The 22,521-nt window shown below is 64.1% G+C and overlaps 5 protein-coding genes across 5 annotated transcripts in view; 4 read left to right on the forward strand and 1 right to left on the reverse strand.

Annotated features, from left to right (window-relative positions):
- The window catches only part of CHLRE_07g341850v5 (uncharacterized protein), a 10,817-nt gene extending 4,982 nt beyond the window's left edge, over positions 1 to 5,835 (forward strand). The window contains exons 8-19 of the mRNA XM_043064368.1: positions 81 to 194; positions 544 to 624; positions 1,081 to 1,155; positions 1,316 to 1,420; positions 1,735 to 1,854; positions 2,082 to 2,201; positions 2,541 to 2,645; positions 3,073 to 3,183; positions 3,610 to 3,774; positions 4,050 to 4,187; positions 4,399 to 4,518; positions 4,776 to 5,835. Of these exons, the coding sequence (XP_042922938.1) occupies positions 81 to 194; positions 544 to 624; positions 1,081 to 1,155; positions 1,316 to 1,420; positions 1,735 to 1,854; positions 2,082 to 2,201; positions 2,541 to 2,645; positions 3,073 to 3,183; positions 3,610 to 3,774; positions 4,050 to 4,187; positions 4,399 to 4,518; positions 4,776 to 4,994 (1,473 nt within the window). The 3' untranslated portion in view covers positions 4,995 to 5,835. The remainder of the gene's footprint in view (positions 1 to 80; positions 195 to 543; positions 625 to 1,080; positions 1,156 to 1,315; positions 1,421 to 1,734; positions 1,855 to 2,081; positions 2,202 to 2,540; positions 2,646 to 3,072; positions 3,184 to 3,609; positions 3,775 to 4,049; positions 4,188 to 4,398; positions 4,519 to 4,775) is intronic.
- Positions 5,836 to 5,979: 144 nt separating this feature from the next.
- CHLRE_07g341800v5 (uncharacterized protein) lies at positions 5,980 to 8,421 on the forward strand. Its single transcript, XM_001692357.2, has 4 exons — positions 5,980 to 6,311; positions 6,423 to 6,511; positions 6,697 to 6,818; positions 7,195 to 8,421. Exons 1-4 carry the CDS (start codon positions 6,097 to 6,099, stop codon positions 7,603 to 7,605), a joined length of 837 nt encoding a protein of 278 aa, XP_001692409.2. The 5' UTR covers positions 5,980 to 6,096; the 3' UTR covers positions 7,606 to 8,421.
- Positions 8,422 to 8,499: 78 nt separating this feature from the next.
- On the forward strand, positions 8,500 to 11,188 carry CHLRE_07g341750v5 (uncharacterized protein). Its single transcript, XM_043064367.1, has 2 exons — positions 8,500 to 9,617; positions 9,818 to 11,188. The coding sequence occupies exons 1-2, from the start codon at positions 8,803 to 8,805 to the stop codon at positions 10,149 to 10,151; spliced, it is 1,149 nt and encodes a 382-aa protein (XP_042922939.1). The 5' UTR covers positions 8,500 to 8,802; the 3' UTR covers positions 10,152 to 11,188.
- A 15-nt stretch (positions 11,189 to 11,203) lies between these two features.
- CHLRE_07g341700v5 (uncharacterized protein) lies at positions 11,204 to 19,519 on the reverse strand. Its single transcript, XM_043064366.1, has 16 exons — positions 18,926 to 19,519; positions 18,549 to 18,725; positions 18,250 to 18,377; positions 16,764 to 18,099; positions 16,266 to 16,632; positions 15,817 to 15,882; positions 15,577 to 15,660; positions 15,211 to 15,366; positions 14,741 to 14,938; positions 14,365 to 14,492; positions 14,027 to 14,102; positions 13,746 to 13,795; positions 13,419 to 13,602; positions 12,803 to 13,242; positions 12,346 to 12,668; positions 11,204 to 12,166 (listed from the first exon to the last, which is right to left on the reverse strand). The coding sequence occupies exons 1-16, from the start codon at positions 19,255 to 19,257 to the stop codon at positions 12,036 to 12,038; spliced, it is 4,176 nt and encodes a 1,391-aa protein (XP_042922940.1). The 5' UTR covers positions 19,258 to 19,519; the 3' UTR covers positions 11,204 to 12,035.
- Positions 19,520 to 19,619: 100 nt separating this feature from the next.
- Positions 19,620 to 22,328, forward strand: CHLRE_07g341650v5 (uncharacterized protein). The gene is made up of 5 exons (XM_001692359.2): positions 19,620 to 19,862; positions 19,992 to 20,341; positions 20,766 to 20,946; positions 21,404 to 21,465; positions 21,702 to 22,328. Exons 2-5 carry the CDS (start codon positions 20,120 to 20,122, stop codon positions 21,945 to 21,947), a joined length of 711 nt encoding a protein of 236 aa, XP_001692411.1. The 5' UTR covers positions 19,620 to 19,862; positions 19,992 to 20,119; the 3' UTR covers positions 21,948 to 22,328.
- The last annotated feature ends 193 nt before the right edge of the window (positions 22,329 to 22,521 follow it).

The raw sequence follows: 22,521 nt of genomic DNA on the forward strand, positions 1-22,521 counted from the left end.
TCCCCCCGCTCCCTCCCTTCCTTTACCCCGCTCCCTCCCTCCCTCCCTCCCGCCCCCCGCTCCCCTTCCCCCCTGCTCAGGCCATCGGCGCCTACAACACGGAGGTGGAGGTGGAGGGCGAGGTCAAGACCATCTGCTTCCTGGACACGCCCGGACACGAGGCGTTCAGCGCCATGCGCGCGCGCGGAGCACAGGTGCGCAGCGAGGGGGGGAGGAGTGTGTGTGGGGGGGGAGCGGGGGGGGGGGAGCGCGCGGGGGAGAGCTTGGGAAGGACCTGGGGCTGTCAGGGGTTGGGGAGGGCGAAGGCGAGTGTTGGGAAGGGGCAGTGAGTGGGGCGGATGGTTGTGGTTTTGGTGATAGTGGTGGTGGTCTAAAGCCCAGGGTACGACCGAGGCCCAGACGCCGTATGCATGCCGCCTTGTGCTCTGCTCCTGCTCCTTGGCCCTGCCCTCCCTCCCAACCCCTCGTTTGCTGCACCCACCCTGTAGCTGTACCTGGCTATGCCTTCACTTCTTAATTAATTATGAATATAACCCCCCCCAGGTGACGGACATGGCCATCATCATTGTGGCGGCGGACGACGGCGTGAGGCCGCAGACCCGGGAGGCGGTGGCGCACGCGCAGGTAGGTGGTGGAGAGCGGCGGGGAGCGGCGGGGGGGGGGGGCGGCGGTGCGGGTGGACAGCGGCGGCGGGGGAGCGGGGAGCGGCGGGGGAGCGGGGGAGTGGGCGGGGGAACACCGATGCGGGTCCGGGGAGTGGGGAGGCCCGCAGGCGGGTGGTGGTGGTGGTGTCCTCGGTAGGTGTGGTTGGGGCGGCTGTGTATTGTGTACGGCATGATCAGCCCGGCACACCTGGGCTGCCGGGCAGTACCCGGTGCAGCTCGGCACACGGCGCACAGGGTCCATCGGGGAAAGGGAAGCGGCCGTTCCAGAAGCAGACTCGGGTGGGAGTGGAATGGCCGATTCCACTTCCCCTCACCCGCACCTGCAGCCGAGCCTGCAGCGCGCGTGTCCCCGCCTGTTCGTGCACCCAACCCCACATCCCCACACGGCCATGTACGGCCTCTCGCCCACACACAGGCTGCGGGGGTGCCCATCGTGGTTGCCATCAACAAGATCGACAAGCCGGGCGCGGACGTGGACCGGGTCAAGCAGGTGGGCGGGACTTGAAAGGGGGGGCTGGCGATTGTGGATTGCTACACACAACCTTTCTGTTCTACTGTGCCTGGCTGCGCCTTTGCTTCTTGAACAACCATGAATGCAGCCCCCTCACTCCCCCGCCCCCGCCCTCAACCCCCCCCCTCACCCCCCTCAGGAGCTGCTGGAGCTGAACCTGGTGCCGGAGGAGTGGGGCGGCAGCACGCCCATGTGCCCCGTCAGCGCCAAGAAGGGCACGGGCGTGCAGGACCTGCTCACACAGGTGCGTGCCGGCGCTGTGTGTGTGTGTGTGTGGGGGGGGGGGTGGCGGGGGCGATGTGTTTGTGTGCGTGTGTGTGGGTGGGTGGGGGCGGTGTGTGTGTATGTGCGGGCGGGGCGTGTGTGTGTGCATGTATGTGTGGGGCTTGGAGCTTGGGATTGGGGTTGGGCTTGATTTAAGGGAGGACATACATCGGACCTGGAGCGTCGGATGAGGCAAGCATTAGGCAGGTAGGAAGGCTGGTTTGGGCTTTGGAGGCCTCTGCCTGTCACCTTATGTGGTGGTAATTATGGATGTTATCTCCCCCCCCTCCCCAGCTGCTGTGGCTGGCCGAGGAGAAGAGCCTCATGTCCAACCCGCTGCGCCCCGCCCGCGGCACCGTCATTGAGGCCAACCTGGACAAGAAGAAGGGCCCCATCGCAACACTGCTGGTGCAGGTGGGGCGTGGGGCGACCGCGGTTTTGACTTCGTTTGCATGTGTGCTTTGCGTAACTATACCAACTACCAACGCACTTAGTCTGTGCCCGGCATATTGTACTTCATAGTGTTTGTTTATTTCGTGTTGTACGCATGCTCCAAACCGCCTCCGCGACGTCTCGTTCTCTATGCATAGTGAAACATGCTGCTCTTTCCTGCCCGCTCTCCGCGTCACCCGCTCTCGCAGGCCGGCACGCTCCGCCCCGGCGACATCGTGCGCGCGGGCGCCTCCTACGGCAAGGTGCGCTCGCTCACCAACGACCTGGGCCGCCCGCTCGTGGACGCCGGCCCCTCCATCGCCGTGCAGGTGCGTGCGTGTGTGCGTGTGTGTTTGTGTGAGAGAGAGAGAGAGAAAAGAAGGGGGACGGTGCGGGCGTGTGTGCTAGAATGTGCAGCCTACAAGCAAGGAAACATGCAGGGCGGTGTGTGCCATGGGAACTGCATCGGGGGTTATCTTAAGATGGCTACACTGAGGTTTGCCATGCAAGGCGCTGTGAGAGCTGGGCTGTGCATTGCGCCTCCGCCGCCACACACAATGTCCACCCGAGCCCGGACCGGCTCCTTGCCGCCGCCGCCCTCCTCCCACCGCCGCCCTAACCGCGCCTAACCTCACCACACACACCCTTCTGCCGCCTCCTGCCCGCAGCTGACGGGTCTGAACAGCGTGCCTGCCGCCGGCGAGGAGTTCGAGGTGTACCCCACCGAGCAGGCGGCGCGCAACGCGGCCATGGAGTTCGAGGACAAGCTCAAGGTGGGTGTGGGGGAGGGGGTGGGTGTGGGGTGGGAGGGGGGTTAGGGAGGCGGGGGGGTAGCCATCCATGGGATGGTGTGTATCAAATATGGGGGGGGGAGGTGGGGGGGGGGATCGTAAATACCAGCCCAAACTAAACCAAAACCAACGGGGAAGGGGGCGGGCGTGTTCGCCCACCCAAGCGTTGGATGTCTTCGTGTGTCTGTGCGTAAATGTATATGTGGATCTGGGGGGGGGGGGGTATGCGGCCTATGGACCGGGCTGACTGGCGGGCAACCCCCTGCCTACATTCACACCCACACCCACCCACACCCACACACACACACACACCCACACACACACACACACACACACACACACACACACACACACACACACACACACGCACACACACACACACACCTCCACCCAACGCGCCCACCCGCAGCTCCAGCGCATGATCGACATGAGCGGCGGCGGCAGCATGGTGACTCTGGCCTCGCTGGCCACGGTGGACGAGGACCAGGAGGCGCTGCAGCGGCTCAACCTCATCATCAAGGTGAGGGCGCGTGTGCATGCATGCGTGCGTGTATGTGTGTGTTTCTCAGAAAACGGAACGAAAGCCCGCCCAGGACGTGTTGTGGGGAGTGGTGGTGGTGGGGAGTAGGGGGGCCGGCAGGGGTCAGGGACAAAGGACAGGGACAGGCAGCAGAGGCAGGGGCAGGGGCAGGGGCAGCGTGAGAAGGGAGCAGGGCGGGGCGTCTGGCGGTCCAGGCGGGTGAAGGCGCAGGCTTGCCATGACCCATGGGCTGTGATTCCCGCTGTACCTTGTGTTAACCACTGCTCCAACCTCGCAGTGCCCCTTCCCTCAACTTCACCTTCATCTTCGCCTGCAGTCTTCATTGCATCCTGTACCCCTTTTCCAACCGCCTTTGCACCCCCTCCCCGCTCCCTCTGCCTCCCCCTCGCCCCTCCTCCGCCCCAGGCCGACACCAGCGGCATGGTTGAGGCCATCAAGGCGGCGCTGGCCATGCTGCCGCAGCAGTCGGTGGTGCTGCGCTTCCTGCTCAGCGGCGCCGGCGACCTCAACGTGTCGGACGTGGACCTGGCGGCGGCCAGCGGCGGCATGGTGCTGGCCTTCAACCTGGAGGTGAGGGGGAGGGGCAGGGGCAGGGGGAGGGAGAGGGGGAGGGGGAGGGGGAGGGGGATCATATGCATGATTAAGGTACTGTGCAATCTTGCAGTGAATGCAATCTGTGCGATCACAAGATGACCACTCAGCCTGTCGTGCGGCCCGCTGTACCTCACCTGTACCCCGCTGCCCTGCACCTCGCCCCACCCACAATACCTCGTTCTCATCCCCGTGCTCCCCTCCCTCCCTCCCCCTCCTCCCTGCCCCCCCGCCTTCCCCCCCCCCCCCTTCAGCCCGATGAGGCAGTGTCCAGCCACGCCAAGCGGCTGGGCGTCAACGTCAAGAGCTACAAGATCATCTACGAGCTCATCGACGACGTCAAGGCCGCCATGGAGGGCAAACTCAAGCTGGTGGAGGAGCGCGTGCCGCAGGTGGGGGCGTTGGGGAGGCATGTGTGTGCGTGTGTGTGCGTGTGTGTGTGTGCATGTGTGCGTGTATGAACGTGTGTGTGTTAAAGAGCACAACGTGTGTGTGTGTGCGTGTGTTGCGTGTGTGTTTGTGTTAGGGCTTTCCACCCACCCACCCACCCACCCGCTCCACCCCTTGCCTCGCCTCCTCCTCCTTCCGACGCACTCCCCTCAGGGCACGGCTGTGGTGAAGGCGGTGTTCGGCACCGGCAAGAAGCGCGTGGCGGGCTGCGCGGTGACGGAGGGCAAGCTGACCAAGAGCGGATACGTCACCGTCAGGCGCGGCAGCGGCAAGGTGAGCCTGAGTGGCGAAGCTCCGCTGCTGCTCCCGACACGACGGGCCCATCGCCGCCGACCACACAGCGGTTGCCCCGCTAATGCAGCTGGCACGGGTTGGGATGAGTTCCCTCCGCTCGCGCATCCCTCCCGCATCTTGCCTCTCTGCCCCTCTTCCATTTCCCACCCAAGCTTTCTCCTCCCAACCTCCCAACAACCCCTCCCAACCTCGCCCCTCCCTCCACCCCACCCCTCCCCGCCCTCCACCCCTTCCAGAACGCCGTGGTGGTGTACGAGGGCAAGCTGTCCTCCCTGCGCCGCGTCAAGGACATTGTGGAGGAGGTGTCGGCGGGCCTGGAGTGCGGCGCCGGCTGCGACGGCTTCACGGAGTGGGCCGAGGGCGACAACCTGGAGTGCTACCTGCTGGTCACCAAGAGCCGCCGCCTGGAGGAGGCGCGCGCCACCACCGCGGTGGACGTCAGCACGCTGGCGTGAGGCGATGGGGCGTGGGGAGGGGGTTAGCTGGGTGGGTAAAGGAGGCGGAGGAGGAGGAGGAGGAGGAGGCGAGGGCTTGGGAAGCTGGGTGCTTGGCGTGTGGGAAGCTGGGAAGCTTGGTGTGTGGGCGGCCAGGAGACGTGTCAGCCAGGCAGGCGCTGTGGCGTACCGGTAAGATGCGGCTGCTGGAGCGCTGGCTGAGGCGTTTGGGCATGACGCGATGGGTGGGACGTGTCAGCCCATCCGCCGAGAGAGGCGGGTGGCTGACAGACAGTGTGTGCCCTGTCGCTGCTGGCCGGGTGGAACGGCGGCAGTGGAGGGGTCAGATCAGTGTGGGGGCGGAAGGATGGTGACGGATAGTTTACAGCTGCTAGCTAGCACGGGTTAGCAGAGGACCGGGGCCCGCGGTCATTTAGCAAGAGGGCAAGGTTGCGTGAGCTCGGGTTCAATTTTTGGAGGTTCCAGAGCTCCATGCTTGGATGCAGTTTTGGCGGGTGAGCAGGCTGGCATTCGGCGGTTGCTTCGGTGATGTGTTGGTTGGTAGTGGTGATGGTGAAAGCCGCGTTAGCAGTTCAGCCCTGTCCCGGGCTGTCCGGTACTCGGACTGCTCGGGCTATCGGGGCTGATAGGGTTGCACTGGCTGAGGCATGGCGGGTAAGGCGGTGCTGGAGAGAAACCAGGATTGCTCGAATGATGGGGCGCGGGCCATGGGTGAAGCATTCTTGAGAAATGGTGCCTGTTTTGTTGTGCTTGGTCGCTGGGATGACTGGACACCTGGCAAGCAATAAGCCTGTAGAAGTCTGCAAGTTACGAAGTTGTAATGGTGTAAGCGTCTGGTTTTGCCATGGCGGGTGTCTGGGTGCGCTTGCCTTGGATGCATGTGCGGGAGGGGGCGCGGGGTGGGCAGGCACAAACCCTGAAATCCATTCAGTGTTCTGCTCCACGGAGCAGGCTATAGCTGTTACTACTTTGCACAGGATATCATAACACATAGTTTACTGAACACAAGCTCCCCCCGCGCTGCTGAAGCGGTTTCAAACTTGCAGCTGTTTGTTCTAGCGTATTAATACCGCGTCCCTAGCTCATCGAAGACTCTGTAGCCATGGAGGCACAAATAGAGAAGCCTGAGGCAGATGCGGAGCTGCCGCGAGCGCTAATTCGGCGAATTGTCAAGTCTAAACTCGCACTCCTCGCGGGCGACGATGCAAAGGAATTCAGTGTGAATAAGGACGCTCTTACAGCACTTGCAGAGTGCACCAAAGTCTTCATAAGCTGCTTGGCATCGACTTCCAATGACATTTGCCAGGAGAAGCGGCGGTAAGAGCCCGTTTGGACGCGCTTTCACGTTGCTAGCCAACGTCAGTCATGTTACCAGTCCTCTTTTGAAGACAAACCTGGTTCAAACCGCCGCTGACACGCAACTGGCAGGTCAACCGTGAACGCTGACGACGTGCTCACGGCGCTGCACGACCTGGATTTCCCAGAGCTCGTGGGGCCCCTGCGGGAGCAGCTTGAAGGTAAATGGGGGTTTGGCTGTCCCGGTGCCGCTAAAAACTGCGCGTCGTGGCACCAAGGCTACGGCAGCTGCAAAGCGCAATCCCCGTATTGACTGTGTCCTGGCCACGTCGTGCACCTTGTGCCCAATCTATCATTAGCCAGTCTCTTTTGGCTGACCTTGGATCCTCATTCATGGCCCCCCCAGCCTTCAAGGAGGCAGCAAAGGAGCGCAACAAGAACCGGCAGCAGGCCGGCGGCAACAAGAAGCGCAAGAGCGGCGCCGCAGCCGACGAGCCGCCCCCAGTGGCGCCGCGCAGCTCTCTGCAGGTGTGAGCGTGTGCGGCGCTGTGTTCCATAGGGCATGGTGAGGAGATCGGTGGATAGAGGAGTCCTTGGGAAAGAGGAGGGATATAGCTGTGCGCGTACGGCACGTGAATGCGCGGTTGAGGGGCGGGTGCAGCGGCGGGCGCTACGGCAATGGTCCGGGTCGGTGTGCTTTGGTGCGCCGGTGGGAGCGAAAGGGTCGACGCCGTGCAATGCGCCACACAAGTTATGGACGCCTTGGCGCCATCACAAACGCTGAGCAGGCACACGTTTCACCCCCCAACGCCTTCGCTCCTGGCGTCTTGCATGGATCACGCAACGCTGCTGCTCACGACGCACAACTCCCTCCATGCATGCGCCTCGCATCCACCCTGACCAGGCGGCGCCAGCGGAGGCCGCGCCGGAGGCTGAGGACGGCAGCGGCGGCGCGGGCCCCAGCCATGCCGACGACGACGACGACGGCGCACTGGTGCCGGGGACCGGCATGGGCATTGGCGGCGCCGGCGGCTTTGGCGAGGACGGGCTTGGAGGCATCGGGCTGGGTGTGGGCATGGGCGTGGGCGTGGGATTAGACGCGCCGGGGCTGGCGCTGTCTCCTGGCGGCCTGGCGATGGGCGGCGCGGAGGCCGGCGCGGTGGCGGCGGCGGATGTGGCGGCGCACCCGCAGCAGCAGGAAGCGGCAGGTGCTGCTGCGCAACAGCAGCAGCGAGCAGTGGAGGAAGTGGCGCCGGAGGCGGTGGTGGAGGAGGAGGTGCAAGTGGAGGACATGTTGGTCGACGCGCTGCCGTGAGGCGGGGCGGCGGCACAGTGCGCCGAGGCCCTTTTGTTCGGGAGGGCACACACGGCGCAGGGGACAATGCCAGACTGGGGATAAGGGACTGGGCAGAGGACCAGTTGGGATTTTGGGGCTCGGTCCGGTCCTGATGCTGTGATGGATGGGTGGATGGACACAGCCTGTTTGTGCCGTCTGAGGGACCGCTGCTCGCAGCGGGAGTCCGGACGTGGCCTCTATACCGGTTGTTGCGGGCGGGCTAGGACTGGGGAGAGGAGAGGCGGCAAGTTTGGCGGCCGCCAGGCGAGCCGGCCGCACCAGGCAAGAGATAAGGGCCGCCATGAGGGGCTTGCGTTGAAACATTGGGTGTGGCCCGCGGACAGGAGGCCGCAGTGCATATGTGTGCGTGAGGGCAGGACGTACGGCGGATGCAGGAGCGAGTGCGCCGTTCGTGCGGGGTCGGCACCTGTGGAAACATTTACGAGCAGAAGAGTGTCAGCCGCGGCCGTGGGCAGTTCGCAGCTGGCCGCCCGTGGGTGGTTTTGCGCACGTGGTGCCGTCTTGCGCCAAGCAACTGCTGCGTTACTGTATCATTGATGGGATTGCACTGTGGCGTCGTCAATACAAGAACGCAGCAGTGACACGGCGGCACTCTTTCTTGAACGAGGTCTCTTTCGCACGATGCCTGAGCTCTGTGCAGCAGGCAATGGGTGTCTTACTTTTTGAAGAAGACATGGGTTTTTAAGACCGGGAGAGTATTCGAGGGGTTCGGCCGTTTCAGTGACTTCTCAGTTCTTGGTTTTCACTCTTTTGTGTGCATTGGTCGCGGTGCCCCCCGCCCCAAGACCGCCTCCGATGTGCGGCGCTACCCAATAAACTTACTAGGAGGTTCCAAAGCGCACCAGCCCTAAATCCTGAGCGAGGGCACAGCCTTTACTGCTCGCTCGCTCACTAGCTCGCTCTCGCGCCCCGCGCGTGCATTTGTACTGAGAAATGCCTTTCCGCGCGGCGATTGTGAAGCTCTTCGGCGCTTCTTCAAAGCAGAGCTCTTCGTCGACGTCCGGCGGGAGCACTACTTCGGACAGCATCGCGATGACCGTCGAGGTGGTATCTCCTTTGAGAGATGCGCATTGCAGCTCCTGCAGTTTGCCGCTATCGCGCAATGCCTGGCAGACTGGCCTTACATCGCGGGCAGATGCAAAAAGTGTGGACTCGATGCCAGCTGCGGACGACGCGGCCCTGCCGCAGGCACGCCTGCCCTCGCACACATCCCCGCATCGGCCGCCCACCGCCCTTGGGCGCAACACCACCCGCAGCGCCTCTCTCAGCTTTGGTGAGCCCTCACCGCTCGTCCGCGGCGGCAGGGCCATGTCGGTCCTGTCCTTGTCCACCCCGCCGGACTGCGCTTTCCCAGAGGCACCGGCGGACTCGCCGCCGGCGGCTGCTCGGGAACGCTTCATCCATGACCGCCATGACCGCCATGACCAGCGGCAGCCGCAGCCGGGGCTGGAGCCGGGGCCGGGGCCGGAGCCGGGGCCGGTGCAGCAGCAGGAGAAGCAGCCGGAGCAGTGGAATCACTGGAATGGCACGGCAGCTAGGGCCGCCTCGGTCGCATCACTCTTGAACAGCGGGGCGGCGGCGACGGGGACCTTCGGCAGTGGCAATGATGGGGATGATGACGGCGATGACTGCACCATCGACGACGACCTCAACGCCCCTGCCGGGGATGGCGGCAGTAGCAGCCTCACCTTCTTAAGCAGTTATGGCGGCGGCGGCTACTGCTGCTGCCGTAACAGCCCCACCGTCGCCGCCAGCAGTGCAACCACCAGCACCGCGCTCCGTAGCGGCGGCCTTGGCGGCGGCAGCGGCGACCTCCAGAGCGTGGCCCCACAGGAGCAGGAAACCCCGGGTGACTTTATGTGGCTGGATTTGAATGACTCGCCGCCGCCGCCGGATTTTGAGCACGTGCTGGGACTGATCACCAGCAGCACACCGCCGTCGCCGCACCAGCAGCAGCAGGCCAGCAGCAGGTGCGTCCGCCTACTGTCATGGTTTGGCGTGGGTAGCGCGGGAGGAATTGAGGGATTAAGACCGGGCGGTGGGGCGGCATGCGCCCATGCTTCATGCATTACTACGGTACGGTATACTGTGTTTGCCGCGCGGCTTACCCACAACTTACCTCCCCCCTTACGATGGATGGCTTCCCCCCTTACGATACCGCATTCCGCAGTTCCAGCCGCCGCCGGCTTGGGCCGCCGCCACCGGTGTGGGAGATGGCCGAGCGCAGCCTCGCGCTCATGCTGCTAGCCAGCAACTCCAATGCTCCACTGACGGCGGTAGCAGACGACACCACCACAGCCGACGCCTCGGCGTTTCCATCCACTACTACTGCCACAGTGTCGGACACCGCCAGCAGTGACGGCACCAGCTACTCCAGTGTTTCATCAACCGCAGAAGACCGCGAGCAGCGCCCGCAGGTTGCACGGGCCGCCTTCGCTGCAAAGCGGCAGCCGCTGCCGCCACTGCTCATCCCGTATGGCAGTAGTCATAACACCAGCAGCTAACGGTTCCTCTCCGCAACTCACCCGCAGCCACCACTAGAGGAAGCAGCAAGCAGCGGCCGTCGCCCGCCGCCGCAAGCTATGGCCCGTGCCTGGGGGCCGCGGGGCCGCTGCCTTGCATCTGGCAGGATGTGCAAGCATGGATGCGGTTGACCAAGTTAGAGTGTGTGTTACTTCTGCACGATTGTATGTCCAACACTGAGCTTTGGACTTGCAGCTTACCTTGACACGTGCGTAGTACACCTTGCGGGATGCAGCGGTAGGCAGGGCGTGTTGAGGGTGCCTCGCTGTGCCTGCCTGTCGAGAACTTATTTATTCATTTGAATGGGGTAGAGGACGTGGATGGGATTCGTGTGGTAATGCAGCAAATGCTTGGTTTCACTTGCGTACTTGGATGGTACACCGCCGCTGCGCCGCAAGGCAGCGTGTGCTGTCCTGAGGGCGGGGGAGGGGGGAGAGGTCGCGTGGGATCCCTAGTCGATCGGATTTCCGGCGCGCCCCAGTCTCCCTTCACCCGGGGTGTGTAACTGTGTATGGTAACGTGCCGTACCGTACGCACAGGTTGGCTGTCTACTGGGTTCATTAGGTGGGCGGCCAGGCCAGGGCAGGTGACTGCAAACTGCAACTAAAGTTCTCGGCATAGAGAGGTGATGGCTGCTGTATGTGGTAGTTCAGTAGTTGCGGTGGTGCGTATTTTGTTTACGCCGTGCGTGCTCGCATGTGTTTGCGTGTTGGTGCAGTGATTGGTTATTGCTGGTGTGTGAGCGGCTGCTTAAGTAAGGAAGACACGGGTAAGGTAGGTAGGGTGTGCAAATGGTGTGGGGGAATGTAATGTGGTTTTGACTACTGGCCGGTTGCATCGGGGCATGGAGCTGTCAGTGCCTGCTGCCTACCTGGCGAGCGCGGGTACGGCATGTATCATACACTACACGCACACGCTTAGCGGAGTGCTGTCGAAACGCGAACGCGAATGTGCTCGACACGAAGAGACGTTGTAGTCGCTTCTCTCAATGGCGCTCGACTTGTAATGTATTGAGGGATAGAACAAGGTGTGTCTTCGAATTTCAATACAGTAGGGCAAGTATGGCTCACGCCTCACGGAACACCACGTACCTACGCTCTCCGTGTACCCTACCTTGCGCTCCAACACCAGCAGCCATACTTGCTACCTGCACCCCGCGGCCGGGTCATGCCGGCCAGACCCCTCCGCCCACAATCCTCCAGCTTCCAAACCCTGACCCCCGACCGCGTCCCCTTTCTTGTGGCTGCTGCTGGGTTCGGCCAGGCCACCAGAGCGCGCGTGGCAGGCAGGGGCGGGTGCCCCCCTAGTGCGTGGCTACCTCTGAACGCAACCCTCAGTACGGGACTCCATCCACAGCAGGCCCCGGCCCAAGCTAGCCGTACGTGTCCATCCGTTCAAACAGTACCGTGACAGCACTATCCATCAATCAAGTAAGACTAAGACAACCGCTTCCGTGCATGTACGACACATATGCTCCTCTCCCCACGCGCCCTGCTGCCTGGGCACAGGCCCTAGCTTACACTGCGATACCTGGCGTATCGCACCAAGCCAGTCATAATGGCACCGACACAGTCGAGCCTGTGGAACCGTCCGTTAGCCAGCCCCGGCCCTCCCGTGCCTACTTCGTCGTGGTGGTCTCACAGCCGGGCGGCATCCGCTACACCATGAACACCACTGCCCCACCTCCTTTGGGCTTGGGCAGCTGGGCGTCATTTTCGGTTGATCCTTTACCAAATAACAGCCGTCTACGCCAGCATCCAAGCGCAGCACCGCTGCTCACGCCACCTGACCTGCAGCCCAGCTGATGCCTAAACTAAATCCATGCTTATGGATCAATGAAATCAACCCCCGCCCCAACCCACTGTTCATGTGTCCCGCCGGGCAGCTGTCATGGCGGCCTCAATAAAGTCGGTGTCCCCGTGTGTGTGGTCGCCGCCGGCGTCGCCAAAGTGGAAGCGCTCCAGACCGCGCCGCAACACCGCCTCAAGCCCGTTGTCTGTGGGCGGCATGTGGAAAGAGCAGACAGCATGATCGGGGCAGGGTTACGGCGTGCTGCGTAATGCACAGAGCAACACAGGCGGGGGTTGTGACGGTTAACGATACAACACAGCAGGTCAGCGGAACGGCCGCTGGTAGAGCTTGATGTGCGGGGCCTTGTGGCTCGGGCTGACGCACCTTCGCTACTGGGTGCTGGCGCTTGCCCCTGCCTGGCGGCGGCGGGCCCCGCTGCCGCTGACCCTGCCACCTGCTGTGCCGCCGCCGCGTGCTGTCCTGTGGTCGCAACCGGCTCCTGCTGCTGCTGCGGCTCCTGCACTGGCCGCAGCTGCGCCCGCTGCTGCAGGATGGCGGCGTGCAGTTCTGCGCCCATCAGCGGCAGGCCGCCACCGCCGGCGGCACCAGCCGGCGCGCGTGTTGGACCCGCTGCTGCCGCCGCGGCCGCTGCGGCGGCGGCTGCGTTGCGAGCTTCTAGCGGGTCCACCAGGGGCGGCTTGGCAGACCTGAGGCACGTGGTACGCGGAGCGTCAGTTTGAGTGGGAGCCAAGGGTATCACACACGAAACAGGAAGCGTGACTTCGTGGCGGGGATGAGTGGTCCGCTTCCGTACTGTCAGATGCATGGCTGCCCCGCTTACCGCTTCGCGGCGGCAGCTGCCGCCATAGCAGCAATGTCTCCGAGGCCCGGCGCTGCCGCGGCTGCAGGTGCAGCTGCCGCGCGCGCAGTACCAGACGCGGCGGCGCCAAGTGGCGGCGGCGGTGGCGGCGGTACGCTAGCCGGCCGAGATGCAGCCACCGCACCACCAAATAGCGGCGGCGGCGGCGGCGGCGGCGCAGGCGGTGGTGGCGGCGGTGCACCCGTGCGCGGCGCCGCGCCGAAGAGCGGAGGCGGAGGCGGCGCCGGCGGGGGTGGAGGAGGCGGACCTCGGGGCGGTGGTGGCGCAGCCGCCGCGCCTGCTGCAGCTGGTGGCGCTGCTGACGTTGACATCAGCAGCCCGCCGCCTCCGCCGAGCTGCTGCATGACGCGGCGAGCCATGGAGTCCAGGTCCGCTGCGCTGCTCCCTCCCGCCACACCCAACTGCGAACATGCCACAATTTGTAAAAGGCCCGACATGAGACAGCAATCACGTCATATCCAGACAGCACGTGCCGGTTCCAACGACGGATCAATGGCTGCGACTTTCCCTATCAGCCTTCAGTGAACTCCCTTATTAGCCCGTCCATCGCCCAGGCCGCTCTCCACGTCCCCCTCACCTGCAGAATGGCTTTGATCTGCTCCTCCGTCAGACCTGCCATGCCGCCGCCGCCACTGGGCAGCGGCGGCGCGGGCGCAGGCGCCGCCGGCGGTGGCTGCGGCTTGCGGCGGTTGGGGTGTAGGAAGGCGTGGTCCAGTAGCTCCGGAAGCGAGATGCGCGTCTTGGGGTTGCGGTCCAGGCACCTGTGCCCCGGCAGCAGCGGCAGGTGGCGGTGTGGGCGCCGCAGGTGCAGCGCGGGACGTGCGAGACGGGTGGGGCATCGCACGCGTGGATTGCAGCCCGCGGCGCCAGACCTGAATATCGCTTCTCTGACTTCGTAACTCACCTGCGGATGCTGTCCACGGCATCCGGCTCGCCGCACTCGGGCGTGGGCACCTGAGCAGCAAACGAGGTGTGCCACGGCAGCGACGGGTCAAGTTAGACGCACGAGCGGCAAGGCGATGCCGAGGACATTGGCCACGTTGGCCACATGCTAGCATGCTGGCATTCAAGCGCACGGCCAGCTCTGCTGTCATTACATGAGGCGGCAGCGCAGATCGCTGCTTTTTCAGGGCCCATGTGCGGAGGCGCGCCGGCGGCACTTGCACAGCGGCACGGGCCACGCACCTGGTATGCGGGGTTGCAGATTGCGTTCATTTTGGGGATGAAGGACAGGTCCGCGAATGGCGTGCGGCCATAGATCCTGTGGGAAGCATACGGATACGGGTTAAATTGCACGGGGGCTCAGCACGGGAGGTTGAGGACATCATTGGAGTCAAATGCAACGGCAGCGTGCGGACCCGACCTTTACTGGCGTCACGTAATGCAGGACCGCCAGAGTTGCCACGCCCGGGACTGCGCCCACCCCACGCCGTCTCTGCCACCTCCCGCTCTCCCAGCCCCCGCTCTCGCTCTCGCTTCCGCTTCCGCCCCTGTGTCCGGGAGGCCGGCTGGCCGGTACTCACATCTGGTACAGGATGCAGCCCAGGCTCCACACGTCCGAGGGCCGGCCCACCTTGAGCGGCGGGCCGCCCAGGGGGTTCTGGCTGCCGCCCTGGATGGCCTCGGGCGACATGTAGTTGAGAGTGCCCACCTGTGGGCGCGCACGATGCGCGCAAGACACCACGACAGGACGGACATTTTGTAGGTCATAGCGCGTTGGTGCGCCTACAGATTGCAAGCTGCTGAGGCCTTGTATTCTGTAGTTCACAATGCTTGATACACGCTTGGTGCTTGGTCAATCTGCAGGCCCGCTCTCGGCCCCGGGCTGAGCAAGTGCACATAACCATGCCGGGCCAAGATGCCATCGCTCCCCGGACTCCGCCGCCTCAGCCGCCGCACCTGCGACTCCCGGTTGATGGAGGTGGTGTCGCCCTGGATGGCCTTGGCGATGCCAAAGTCGATCAGCTTGAGCTGCCCCTGCACCAGCATGAAGTTGGCGGGCTTGAGGTCGGCGTGCACGATGCGTGCGTCGTGGATGCACTTGACGGCCTGAAGCATCTGCTGCCAGTACAGCCGGATGAAGTTGCCGTCAATCTCCTGCGCGGGGCGGGGGCATGGGCGGGGGTTATATTCATGATGATTTAAGAGGTGAAGGCGTGGCGGGGGCGGGGGCGGGGGCGGGGGGAGGCAAGGAAGGGCGGGCGGGGGCATGGGCGGGGGCATGGGGAATGATGTGGGGGGGATGAGACTCTCGACCCAAACGGCCAACCTCACACCCGTGCCGCATGCACCTGCACCGCCGCGCAGCCTCCACCTCACACTCGTATGTGCCCATGCCCATGCCTGTGCCTGTGCGCCCCGCTCCTCACCTGGCACTGGTTTCCGCTGCCGGCTGCCGCCGCCTCCGCGGCCTCGCCGCCCCCGGCCGCCCTCCGCCGCGCCTCCTCGTGGCTGTGCAGCAGCCGCGCCAGGTCAATGTCGCCGTACTCCAGCACCATGTACACCAGACCGTCCTCGCGGAACACCTGGGGGCGCGGGGAGGTTCCAGGCAGGGGTAGAGTGAGAAGAAGGCTATGACGTGACACGGCCCAGAGTTGCACAGAGGGGGTAGCTGTTTATGAAGAAGGAGTGGAAAACGGGGAAGGGAGCGGGATGAGCGGGAGGGCGAGACCGAAGGCAGCGGACAAAGGGCAGGGCTGGGTGACGTCCTTTGTAAGCGGGTGCCGTGCGCGCACCTGCGCGTCGATGAGCTGGATGATGTTGGGCTTGCCGCGCAGTGTCCGCAGCAGCCCAATCTCATCGATGAAGCCCTTGACCGCCTGCGAGTTGTGACGTTTGTACCGTATATCGGTGACAGCATGATGCTTAAGGAGCGAGGTGCGGTTGCTCCATAACACTGGCAAGCGCATACAAACACAATTCAATGACCTGCACGCCACTCTGTGAAGTTCGCAGTGCAACCTCTTCAGACGCACCTCCTGGTCCTTATTCTGGAAGCGCACGCGCTTGAGCGCATAGATGGCGCGGTTGAGGCCCAGCACCTGCAAGCACAGCAGCATGCACAAGCGTCACGCCGTAGTCAACGAGCTGCCACACTTCGGCACACACTCATACATCCAGTCCGCGGTTGCGGCCCCGCAACCTGCGCTGTTCGCCACACAAAGCCTTGCAATGCCCGCAGATCCTGCTCTACCACAACTTCCCACACGCGCCGCCACCAGCCACACACCACACACACACACACACACACACACACACACACACACACACACACACACACACACACACACACACACACACACACAAGGTAATCCGCGGCCGTAATTCTGCATCGCATACACTGTCGTACGCGTAATGTTTTCCTTGTGCTCTTAAACACACACACACACACACACCACACGCGCGACAAGCGCCACACTCTCACCTTGTACACCTTGCTGCTACCGCCCTTGCCCGCCAGGTCCAGCTTCTGGTAGCGGATGCCGTGCACGTACACATACATCTCGCTCTCAATGGGCCGCGCCTGCGGCTGCTCCAGCCGCTCCTGCCAGTTGAACGCCACCAGCGGCCCCGGCTGCTGCTGCGGCCGGGCCGCCGGCGCAGGCGCCTGCTGCGGCTGGGGCACAATCTGCGGCTGTGGATGCGGCGCAAGCTGACCCTGCGGATGCAGCGGCGCCTGGGGCTGAGGCTGCGATGAAGCAGATGGCTGATGGTGCGGCGGCACCGCAGCTGGCACGGGCGCCAATGGCTGCGGCGCAGGTGATGGCCGTGCCGCCGCGTAGCCCATAGGCCTGCAGGACCGAGGGGTGGCGAACGTCACGCGAGTTTGAGCCGATCGCTATAAGTGCAATACCGCATCCAGGCAAGGCAGTTCCTCTAAGCCCTACCCCGAGCCAAGGCACCGCAAGCGCAGGGCCCTTACCGGAGCGGCTCGCGACCGTCCTGCTGCGGCTGCAGCGGCGTGCTGGAGACCGCCGGCACCAGGGGCTGCTTTGCCGGCTTTGCAGCCGTTCCCAGCGGCCCCGGGCCGCCGGGCACACAGTTCTCATCCATGGGCATCATCGCGCCAAGCCCAGGCGCCGGCGCGGGCGTCGGCCCAGGAGCCATGTTCTCCACATCCTGCGGCCGCGACGTGGCAGGTCGCGAGCCCAGCGGCGTAGGTCCCGGCCCAGGGGTGGCCAGCACCCGGTCAACGGCCACAGGTACCGGCGCCGGCACTGCTGAGAGCCCGGCAGCGACGGGCATGGCCGCAGTGACAGAGCCTCCCGGTGTGGCCGGTACCAGCGGCTGCCGCGGCGCCGCCACGCTGCCCGGCCGGAGGCTACCCAGGTCTCCGGTCGCAAGGCGTGCTGGCAGCTGCGTTGGCTGCTGTGCGGGTTCCATTGCGCCCCGTGGCGCTTGCCGGTCCAGACCGCTGATGCCCCCGGCGGCGGCCGCCGCCGCCAGATCCGGCGAATGCCGCCGCTTCATGCCCTCGTCCTGCAGCACCACCGAGGCCACCATGCGAGCAGGCGACTGCGCCGCCTCCGCCGCCGCGCGCCGCTTGCGCGTGGCTGCGTCATCACCGTCGTCGAACGCGCCACCGCTAGGCGCCAGCGGCACGTCCAGCGCCGGCTGTGCGGCGCCGCTGGCAGGCACCGCTCCCGCGTCCGCAGCGTTGGCGCTCCCTGAAGGTTTGTCGCCGCTGGTGATCCGCACGGCCTTACTCTTCAGCCCGAACCGGCGCAGGCCCATGCTCATGTTGGCTGTGTTGTTGCCCCCGCCGCCACCCGAGCCGCCACCAGACGTCGTGCCGGCGGCCACGCCGCTGCCCAGCGCCGCGACGGCAGCAGCACCAGCGGCCAGGTTGAAGCTGCTTGCGATGCCCGCTGGCATCGTCACCGTCGCTGTGCTGTTGCCACCCCCACCCGCCAACGTGCCGAGCCCCGCGCCTGCCGCGCCAAGGGAGCCCTGGGTGCGGTTATCTTCCGCGGCGGAGGAACGGCAGTTGATGGTGTCGTCCTCCGAGCTGTTGCTGAGGCACGAGGCCTGGCTCTTGCTAGCGACCAGGCCCGTGAGGTTGTGCACGTGGTGGTGGCTGGAGATGCCCAGGCTGAGGTCGCCGGGCAGCATCGTGGTGCTGCTCTTGCTAGTGGAGCTGGTGCCGGAGAGGTGTGTGTAGGAGGTGGAGGTGGCGCAGCTGCCCGCCTCCCCGAGCTTGAGGCTGGCGCCGGGCGTGGACGGCGCGGCGCGGCGAGCAAGCCCGGCAGCAGGGTTCTCTGTGCATCGGCAGGAGGCACACATGAACCGTAACCATGTGAGTGGTTTAACAAAACGTAGTGCGACTCCCGGCTGCAGCCGAGCCTAGGAATCGTTGTATTCCCGCGTACCCCGTCGCCATGCATGTGTGCCTCGGTCGGGCGGCGCACCTGCGCTCGCCATGTCCACGTCCTGGAAGTGCACCCGCCGCTCCGGCACCGGCGCAGCAGCCTCCGCACCCGCCCCATCCGCGCCGCTCAGGCTAGGCTGGAGCTGAGCCAGCAGCCCCACCAGCATGCTGCGCAGCGGGAAGAGAGGCGGTGTCCATGTGGGGTTTAGGGGTAGCAAAGGTTTGCTGCAGAGCCACGAGCGGAATGGCGGGTATGCCTACTTCGACATGCACACGCAGCCAAGACTACATGCGAGCTGGTATCGTGCAATGCACAACCGACGCCCCCATCGGTCGCACCTGCGCGGTTCCGCCTGCTCCTTTATCCCCTTTTGGAGGATGGCCACTGCTTTGCTTGTGTTGCCCGCCTGCTGCTCCAGTAGCGCCCACTCATAGTACAGCAGACCGCACGTGTCGCGCAGGTGCTGGTTCTTCAGCGCCTTCAGCAGGTCACGACCCTCATCCTCACTCCGGTACCTGCAAAGTACCGCACATAACACAATAGTAAGCGGTAAGCACGTGCGTGCAGAACAACGAAGAAGTGGCGACGTTCTTCAGGCTGTGGCAGGAGGCAGCAACACAAGCCCCCGCCGTAGTCTGGGTTGTGCTTGCCCGTACGCGCAGAGTGCCAAGTCAGCAGCGGATTGCATGCTTATATGGCTTGGCGACGCTCTCACCACAGGTGTCGCGCGTGCCCAACCCAGAGGTACATGTATTCCTCGGAGGCGTGGCCGCGGCTGCGGGGGACCAGCTCGATGGCCCGCTGGTAAAGCTGCGCGAGCACGGGGTTTGCCTTGCTGCTGCGGCCGCTTGGTCCAGACGCCAGAATGGCTTCCTCGTTCATCAGGAAACCTGCCCAAGATTCCGCAGTACACGGAGAGGCCTGCAGCTTTTCCAGCAAGCTGCGTCGCTCGGCAAGGTGCCCCGCATCGCCAGCTGAGTTTAGCGCCAGGTAGCGCTGCAGCTGCACAATCCACGAGAGACTGCCTGTAGTCCTATCATCCTCCATTGACATGGCTACAGGGCCTCCGCCCGTCGTTGCACTAGCGCTGTGTTGAGACCGCGTCAAAGTTGCGGGGCCGCGCAAGCTGCGCCCATCCGGGGCCCTGGCTGCTATTTGATGACATACATATAAGCAAAGCTCATCCAGCTGGAGTATTGCAAGAGAACGCGCTCTTGGCACGAGCTGTCAAGTGGAGTCGATTCAAGCGAAGTCCGGGCTACCTTGCGCTTTCTAGCCGAGACGCAGAAATTGTGAGTTACAAGCAACGTAACAAGCGAAGTATGAGAAACTGTGGGCAAAGTCGGAGAAAAGCAGCCAATTGGGCGACTGATGGAACCAGCCCAAACTCGCCTGGGACAATTATAACATTCCAAACGTTGCACCACAGGCGCATACTGTAGAATACAGAAATACTGTAGAATACAGAAATCACTGTGCCAAGAATCGGGCCAACTCCTGACCAAGCTTCTGCGTTACTGCTTGACTTTAGCCCATCGTAACATATTGATGACAAGCGTCAGAATTCTTTCCCAGAGTTGAAGCTTAGCGAGGAGGGCCCGGAGTCTTCTGCGCTGCTTTTGTCACTGCTTGGGCTCGATTCTTGAGAAGAGGTGAGCTCAGCAACACTTGCGACATGTCATCTCCATGGCGCCTCACGAGGCGGAGCCTTCAGATGGCAGCGACCTTGCTCGCAGCTCCATTTGCGTGCGCTGTTCCATTCTTTACAATCCCTTTGACAGAGCGCCAACTCTAGCTGCGGAGCGAGGCGGGTGCAGTAGCTGCGACCTAGTCACCCACGACTGGCGTGTGAACCCGCCTAGCGGCTCCCGTGCCACCGTTGCCACCGTTGCCACCAGCCGTCGGCGCCATGAGCAAGATAACGGGGGGCAAGAAGGCGTCGGGCGTGGATAACACGGCCCGTCGCACGTGGGACCGTGAGGAGTACCGGGCGATAGCGGAGGAGAAGGAGAAGGAGAAGAAGGAAGCGGCCAAGGCCCGGGGGGCCAAGGACGGTGACGATGACGACCACGAGGAGACGGCGGCGGATATCCGCCGCCGCAAGCGCCAGGAGCGCGACCCCCTGCATCAGGTGGGGGGCGTGGCGCAGGGGGCGTGACGTGAGGGGCCTGGCGTAGGGGCATGGTTCAGCGCCAGGGTGCAGGGAGTGGGCAGGGCAGGCGGGAGGGCAGGTGAGGCGTGCGGGCTGCAGCGGCGTGTGGGGGCGGGTGGGCCGGGCTGCTGGAGCAGTCAGCCGCGGCAGCGGGTGAAGCGGCCCACCGGGACATCCAGCACGTGGAGACTGGTTTACGGGCGCGGCTGCAATCCCTCTACGCATGTGGCACCTGTGCCCACCTCACCACATGCGCCCCACCTCCTGCGGGCCCCAACCACCTCGAGCGTCCCCACCGCATGCGGCCCCCACCAACCACCTCCTGCAACCCCCTTCCCCAAATTGGTTCACAGTTAACCCTCCCCCAAATTGGTTCAAAGTTAACCCTCCCCCAAACCTACAGGGCCTGATCGTGGAGCGCTCGCTGCTCAAGCAGCGCGACTATGCCATCGACCTCACCTCGCGACTTGGCAAGACGCAGGTGGTGGGATTCAACACGCCGCTCAACCAGCAGGCGGGCTGGTTCTGCAACGTGTGCAACTGCGTGCTGCGCGACTCGCAGAGCTACCTCGACCACATCAACGGTGAGGGCGTGCGGGGGCGGTGTGTAGGGAGATAAGAAGGAAGAAAAGGGGATGGAGGGAGGGGAATGGAGACTGTGCAGCAGGAGCAGGGTTGCGGGAGGGTGGCTGTGGGGTGCGTTTGTAGCGCCGCCATGAGGTGAGCACTGTGAGTCTTATGGCACCAAGCTGCAGGGAGGAGGCTAAGAACGCATCACGGGGGCGTTTGCTAGCACGTGGGTGACATTGGAATGGCGGAGTTGCAATGCGGGCAGCATGGTGGTACAACCGCGTGGCTGGGAGGGCACCATCCGGCATGGCTCGGCTCTGGAATGGTGGGGTGGCCCGCGAGGTCACTCGTGCAAAGCCACGTGCGTTGTGCTCATGCAGTCCTCTGCCTTCTCACCCACCCCCACCCACCCACCCCACCCACCCTTATCATGAATGTGACCCCTTTCCTTACCATTCCAACCCCACGCAGGCAAGTGGCACAACCGCGCTCTGGGCATGAACATGAAAGTGGAGAAGTCCACACTGGAGCAGGTGCGTGCGGCAATGTGATGGAGCGCGCGTGGCCTTGTGAGGTGGTGCTGTATGGAAACGTTCCAGGCTTCTGGCAGGAGTAGCCTTTGTGCGGTGTTGAGTGGAGCAGCGCGTTACGGCACTAGGCCACGCAAGGCTTGACGATTGGCATGATGTTGGCGGCAGCGCGGTATGCCTGACATGCGGGCCGAAGTAGACTGTTCCAATGTCCGTACGCATCGCTTTTCTTCCTGCAGGTGAAGAACAAGTTCGAGGAGCTCAAATCCCGCAAGAGCCCGCCGCCGGACGAGTACGTGCCTGACGGCTTTGACGGCGCGGCGTCGGCGGAGGCCAAGGAGCGGGAGGAGAAGCGCGAGAAGAAGCGGCGGAAGGCGGCGGAGGCGGCGGCAGCGGGCGGCGGTGGCGGGGCGGCAGGCGGTGAGATGGATCCCGAGATGATGCAGATGATGGGTTTTGGCGGATTCGGGTCAACCAAGAGGTAGACGACGGGCCAGAAAGCGGGATTATGGATAAGAATGTCGGTGGCTATGCGACGGGAGGAGGTAGCCTTTGGAGTGGGAAAGGTGCGCGCAAGCTATCGGATGCCTGCCCAGGGCCCGCATGCACTGTTGACACGAGCATGAGGTGTGGTGTCGTTTTGGGGTAATGGATTGGGAAGTAGACTGGCCAGGCATCGGATGTGGCATCGACAGCAGCAGAAAGGAGCAGGCGGCGCTTTCAAAGTCGCAAGCTGATCTGGGCTTGCGCATGTCACGTCTAATGAGCATGGGTGCGGGCAGGTAGAAAGGCCGCCGTGATGATGGTCGGGGCTTTCAAACGGTCTAATCTGTACGCTGTGCAGCTGTGTGTAATGCACACCGCACACGGTCCTGAGTCCTGACAGGGCGGCAGCCGACAGCTGTGACACTGTGACGTGTCGGGTGGGGGACTGGATGGGCCTCCTCTGGGCGCCGGCACGCCGCATGCGTGCACCCGGCGCGCTCCGGCCGCATGCTGGTGGCACAGGTGATGCGCCGCGCCAGAGGAGGCCTGAGCTTTGAGAACCTGGGAGGTCGT

This window comes from Chlamydomonas reinhardtii, chromosome 7 (assembly GCF_000002595.2).
Source record: "Chlamydomonas reinhardtii strain CC-503 cw92 mt+ chromosome 7, whole genome shotgun sequence".
In the NCBI taxonomy this organism is placed as follows: domain Eukaryota; kingdom Viridiplantae; phylum Chlorophyta; class Chlorophyceae; order Chlamydomonadales; family Chlamydomonadaceae; genus Chlamydomonas; species Chlamydomonas reinhardtii.

Bases quoted from the DNA above. Each gene is read 5' to 3' on its own strand.
- CHLRE_07g341800v5 (XM_001692357.2), top strand. From the start codon at position 6,097: ATGGAGGCACAAATAGAGAAGCCTGAGGCAGATGCGGAGCTGCCGCGA. The intron at 6,512-6,696 runs GTAAATGGGGGT...TGGCCCCCCCAG, and splicing joins CCTGCGGGAGCAGCTTGAAG to CCTTCAAGGAGGCAGCAAAG. The intron at 6,819-7,194 runs GTGTGAGCGTGT...CACCCTGACCAG, and splicing joins CGCCGCGCAGCTCTCTGCAG to GCGGCGCCAGCGGAGGCCGC.
- CHLRE_07g341750v5 (XM_043064367.1), top strand. From the start codon at position 8,803: ATGCCAGCTGCGGACGACGCGGCCCTGCCGCAGGCACGCCTGCCCTCG. The intron at 9,618-9,817 runs GTGCGTCCGCCT...CGCATTCCGCAG, and splicing joins CAGCAGCAGGCCAGCAGCAG to TTCCAGCCGCCGCCGGCTTG.
- CHLRE_07g341700v5 (XM_043064366.1), bottom strand. From the start codon at position 19,257: ATGGAGGATGATAGGACTACAGGCAGTCTCTCGTGGATTGTGCAGCTG. The intron at 13,243-13,418 runs GTGAGGGGGACG...GCATGTTCGCAG, and splicing joins AGATCAAAGCCATTCTGCAG to TTGGGTGTGGCGGGAGGGAG. The intron at 12,669-12,802 runs GTAAGCGGGGCA...CACGTGCCTCAG, and splicing joins GCAGCTGCCGCCGCGAAGCG to GTCTGCCAAGCCGCCCCTGG.
- CHLRE_07g341650v5 (XM_001692359.2), top strand. From the start codon at position 20,120: ATGAGCAAGATAACGGGGGGCAAGAAGGCGTCGGGCGTGGATAACACG. The intron at 20,947-21,403 runs GTGAGGGCGTGC...AACCCCACGCAG, and splicing joins CTACCTCGACCACATCAACG to GCAAGTGGCACAACCGCGCT. The intron at 21,466-21,701 runs GTGCGTGCGGCA...TTCTTCCTGCAG, and splicing joins AGAAGTCCACACTGGAGCAG to GTGAAGAACAAGTTCGAGGA.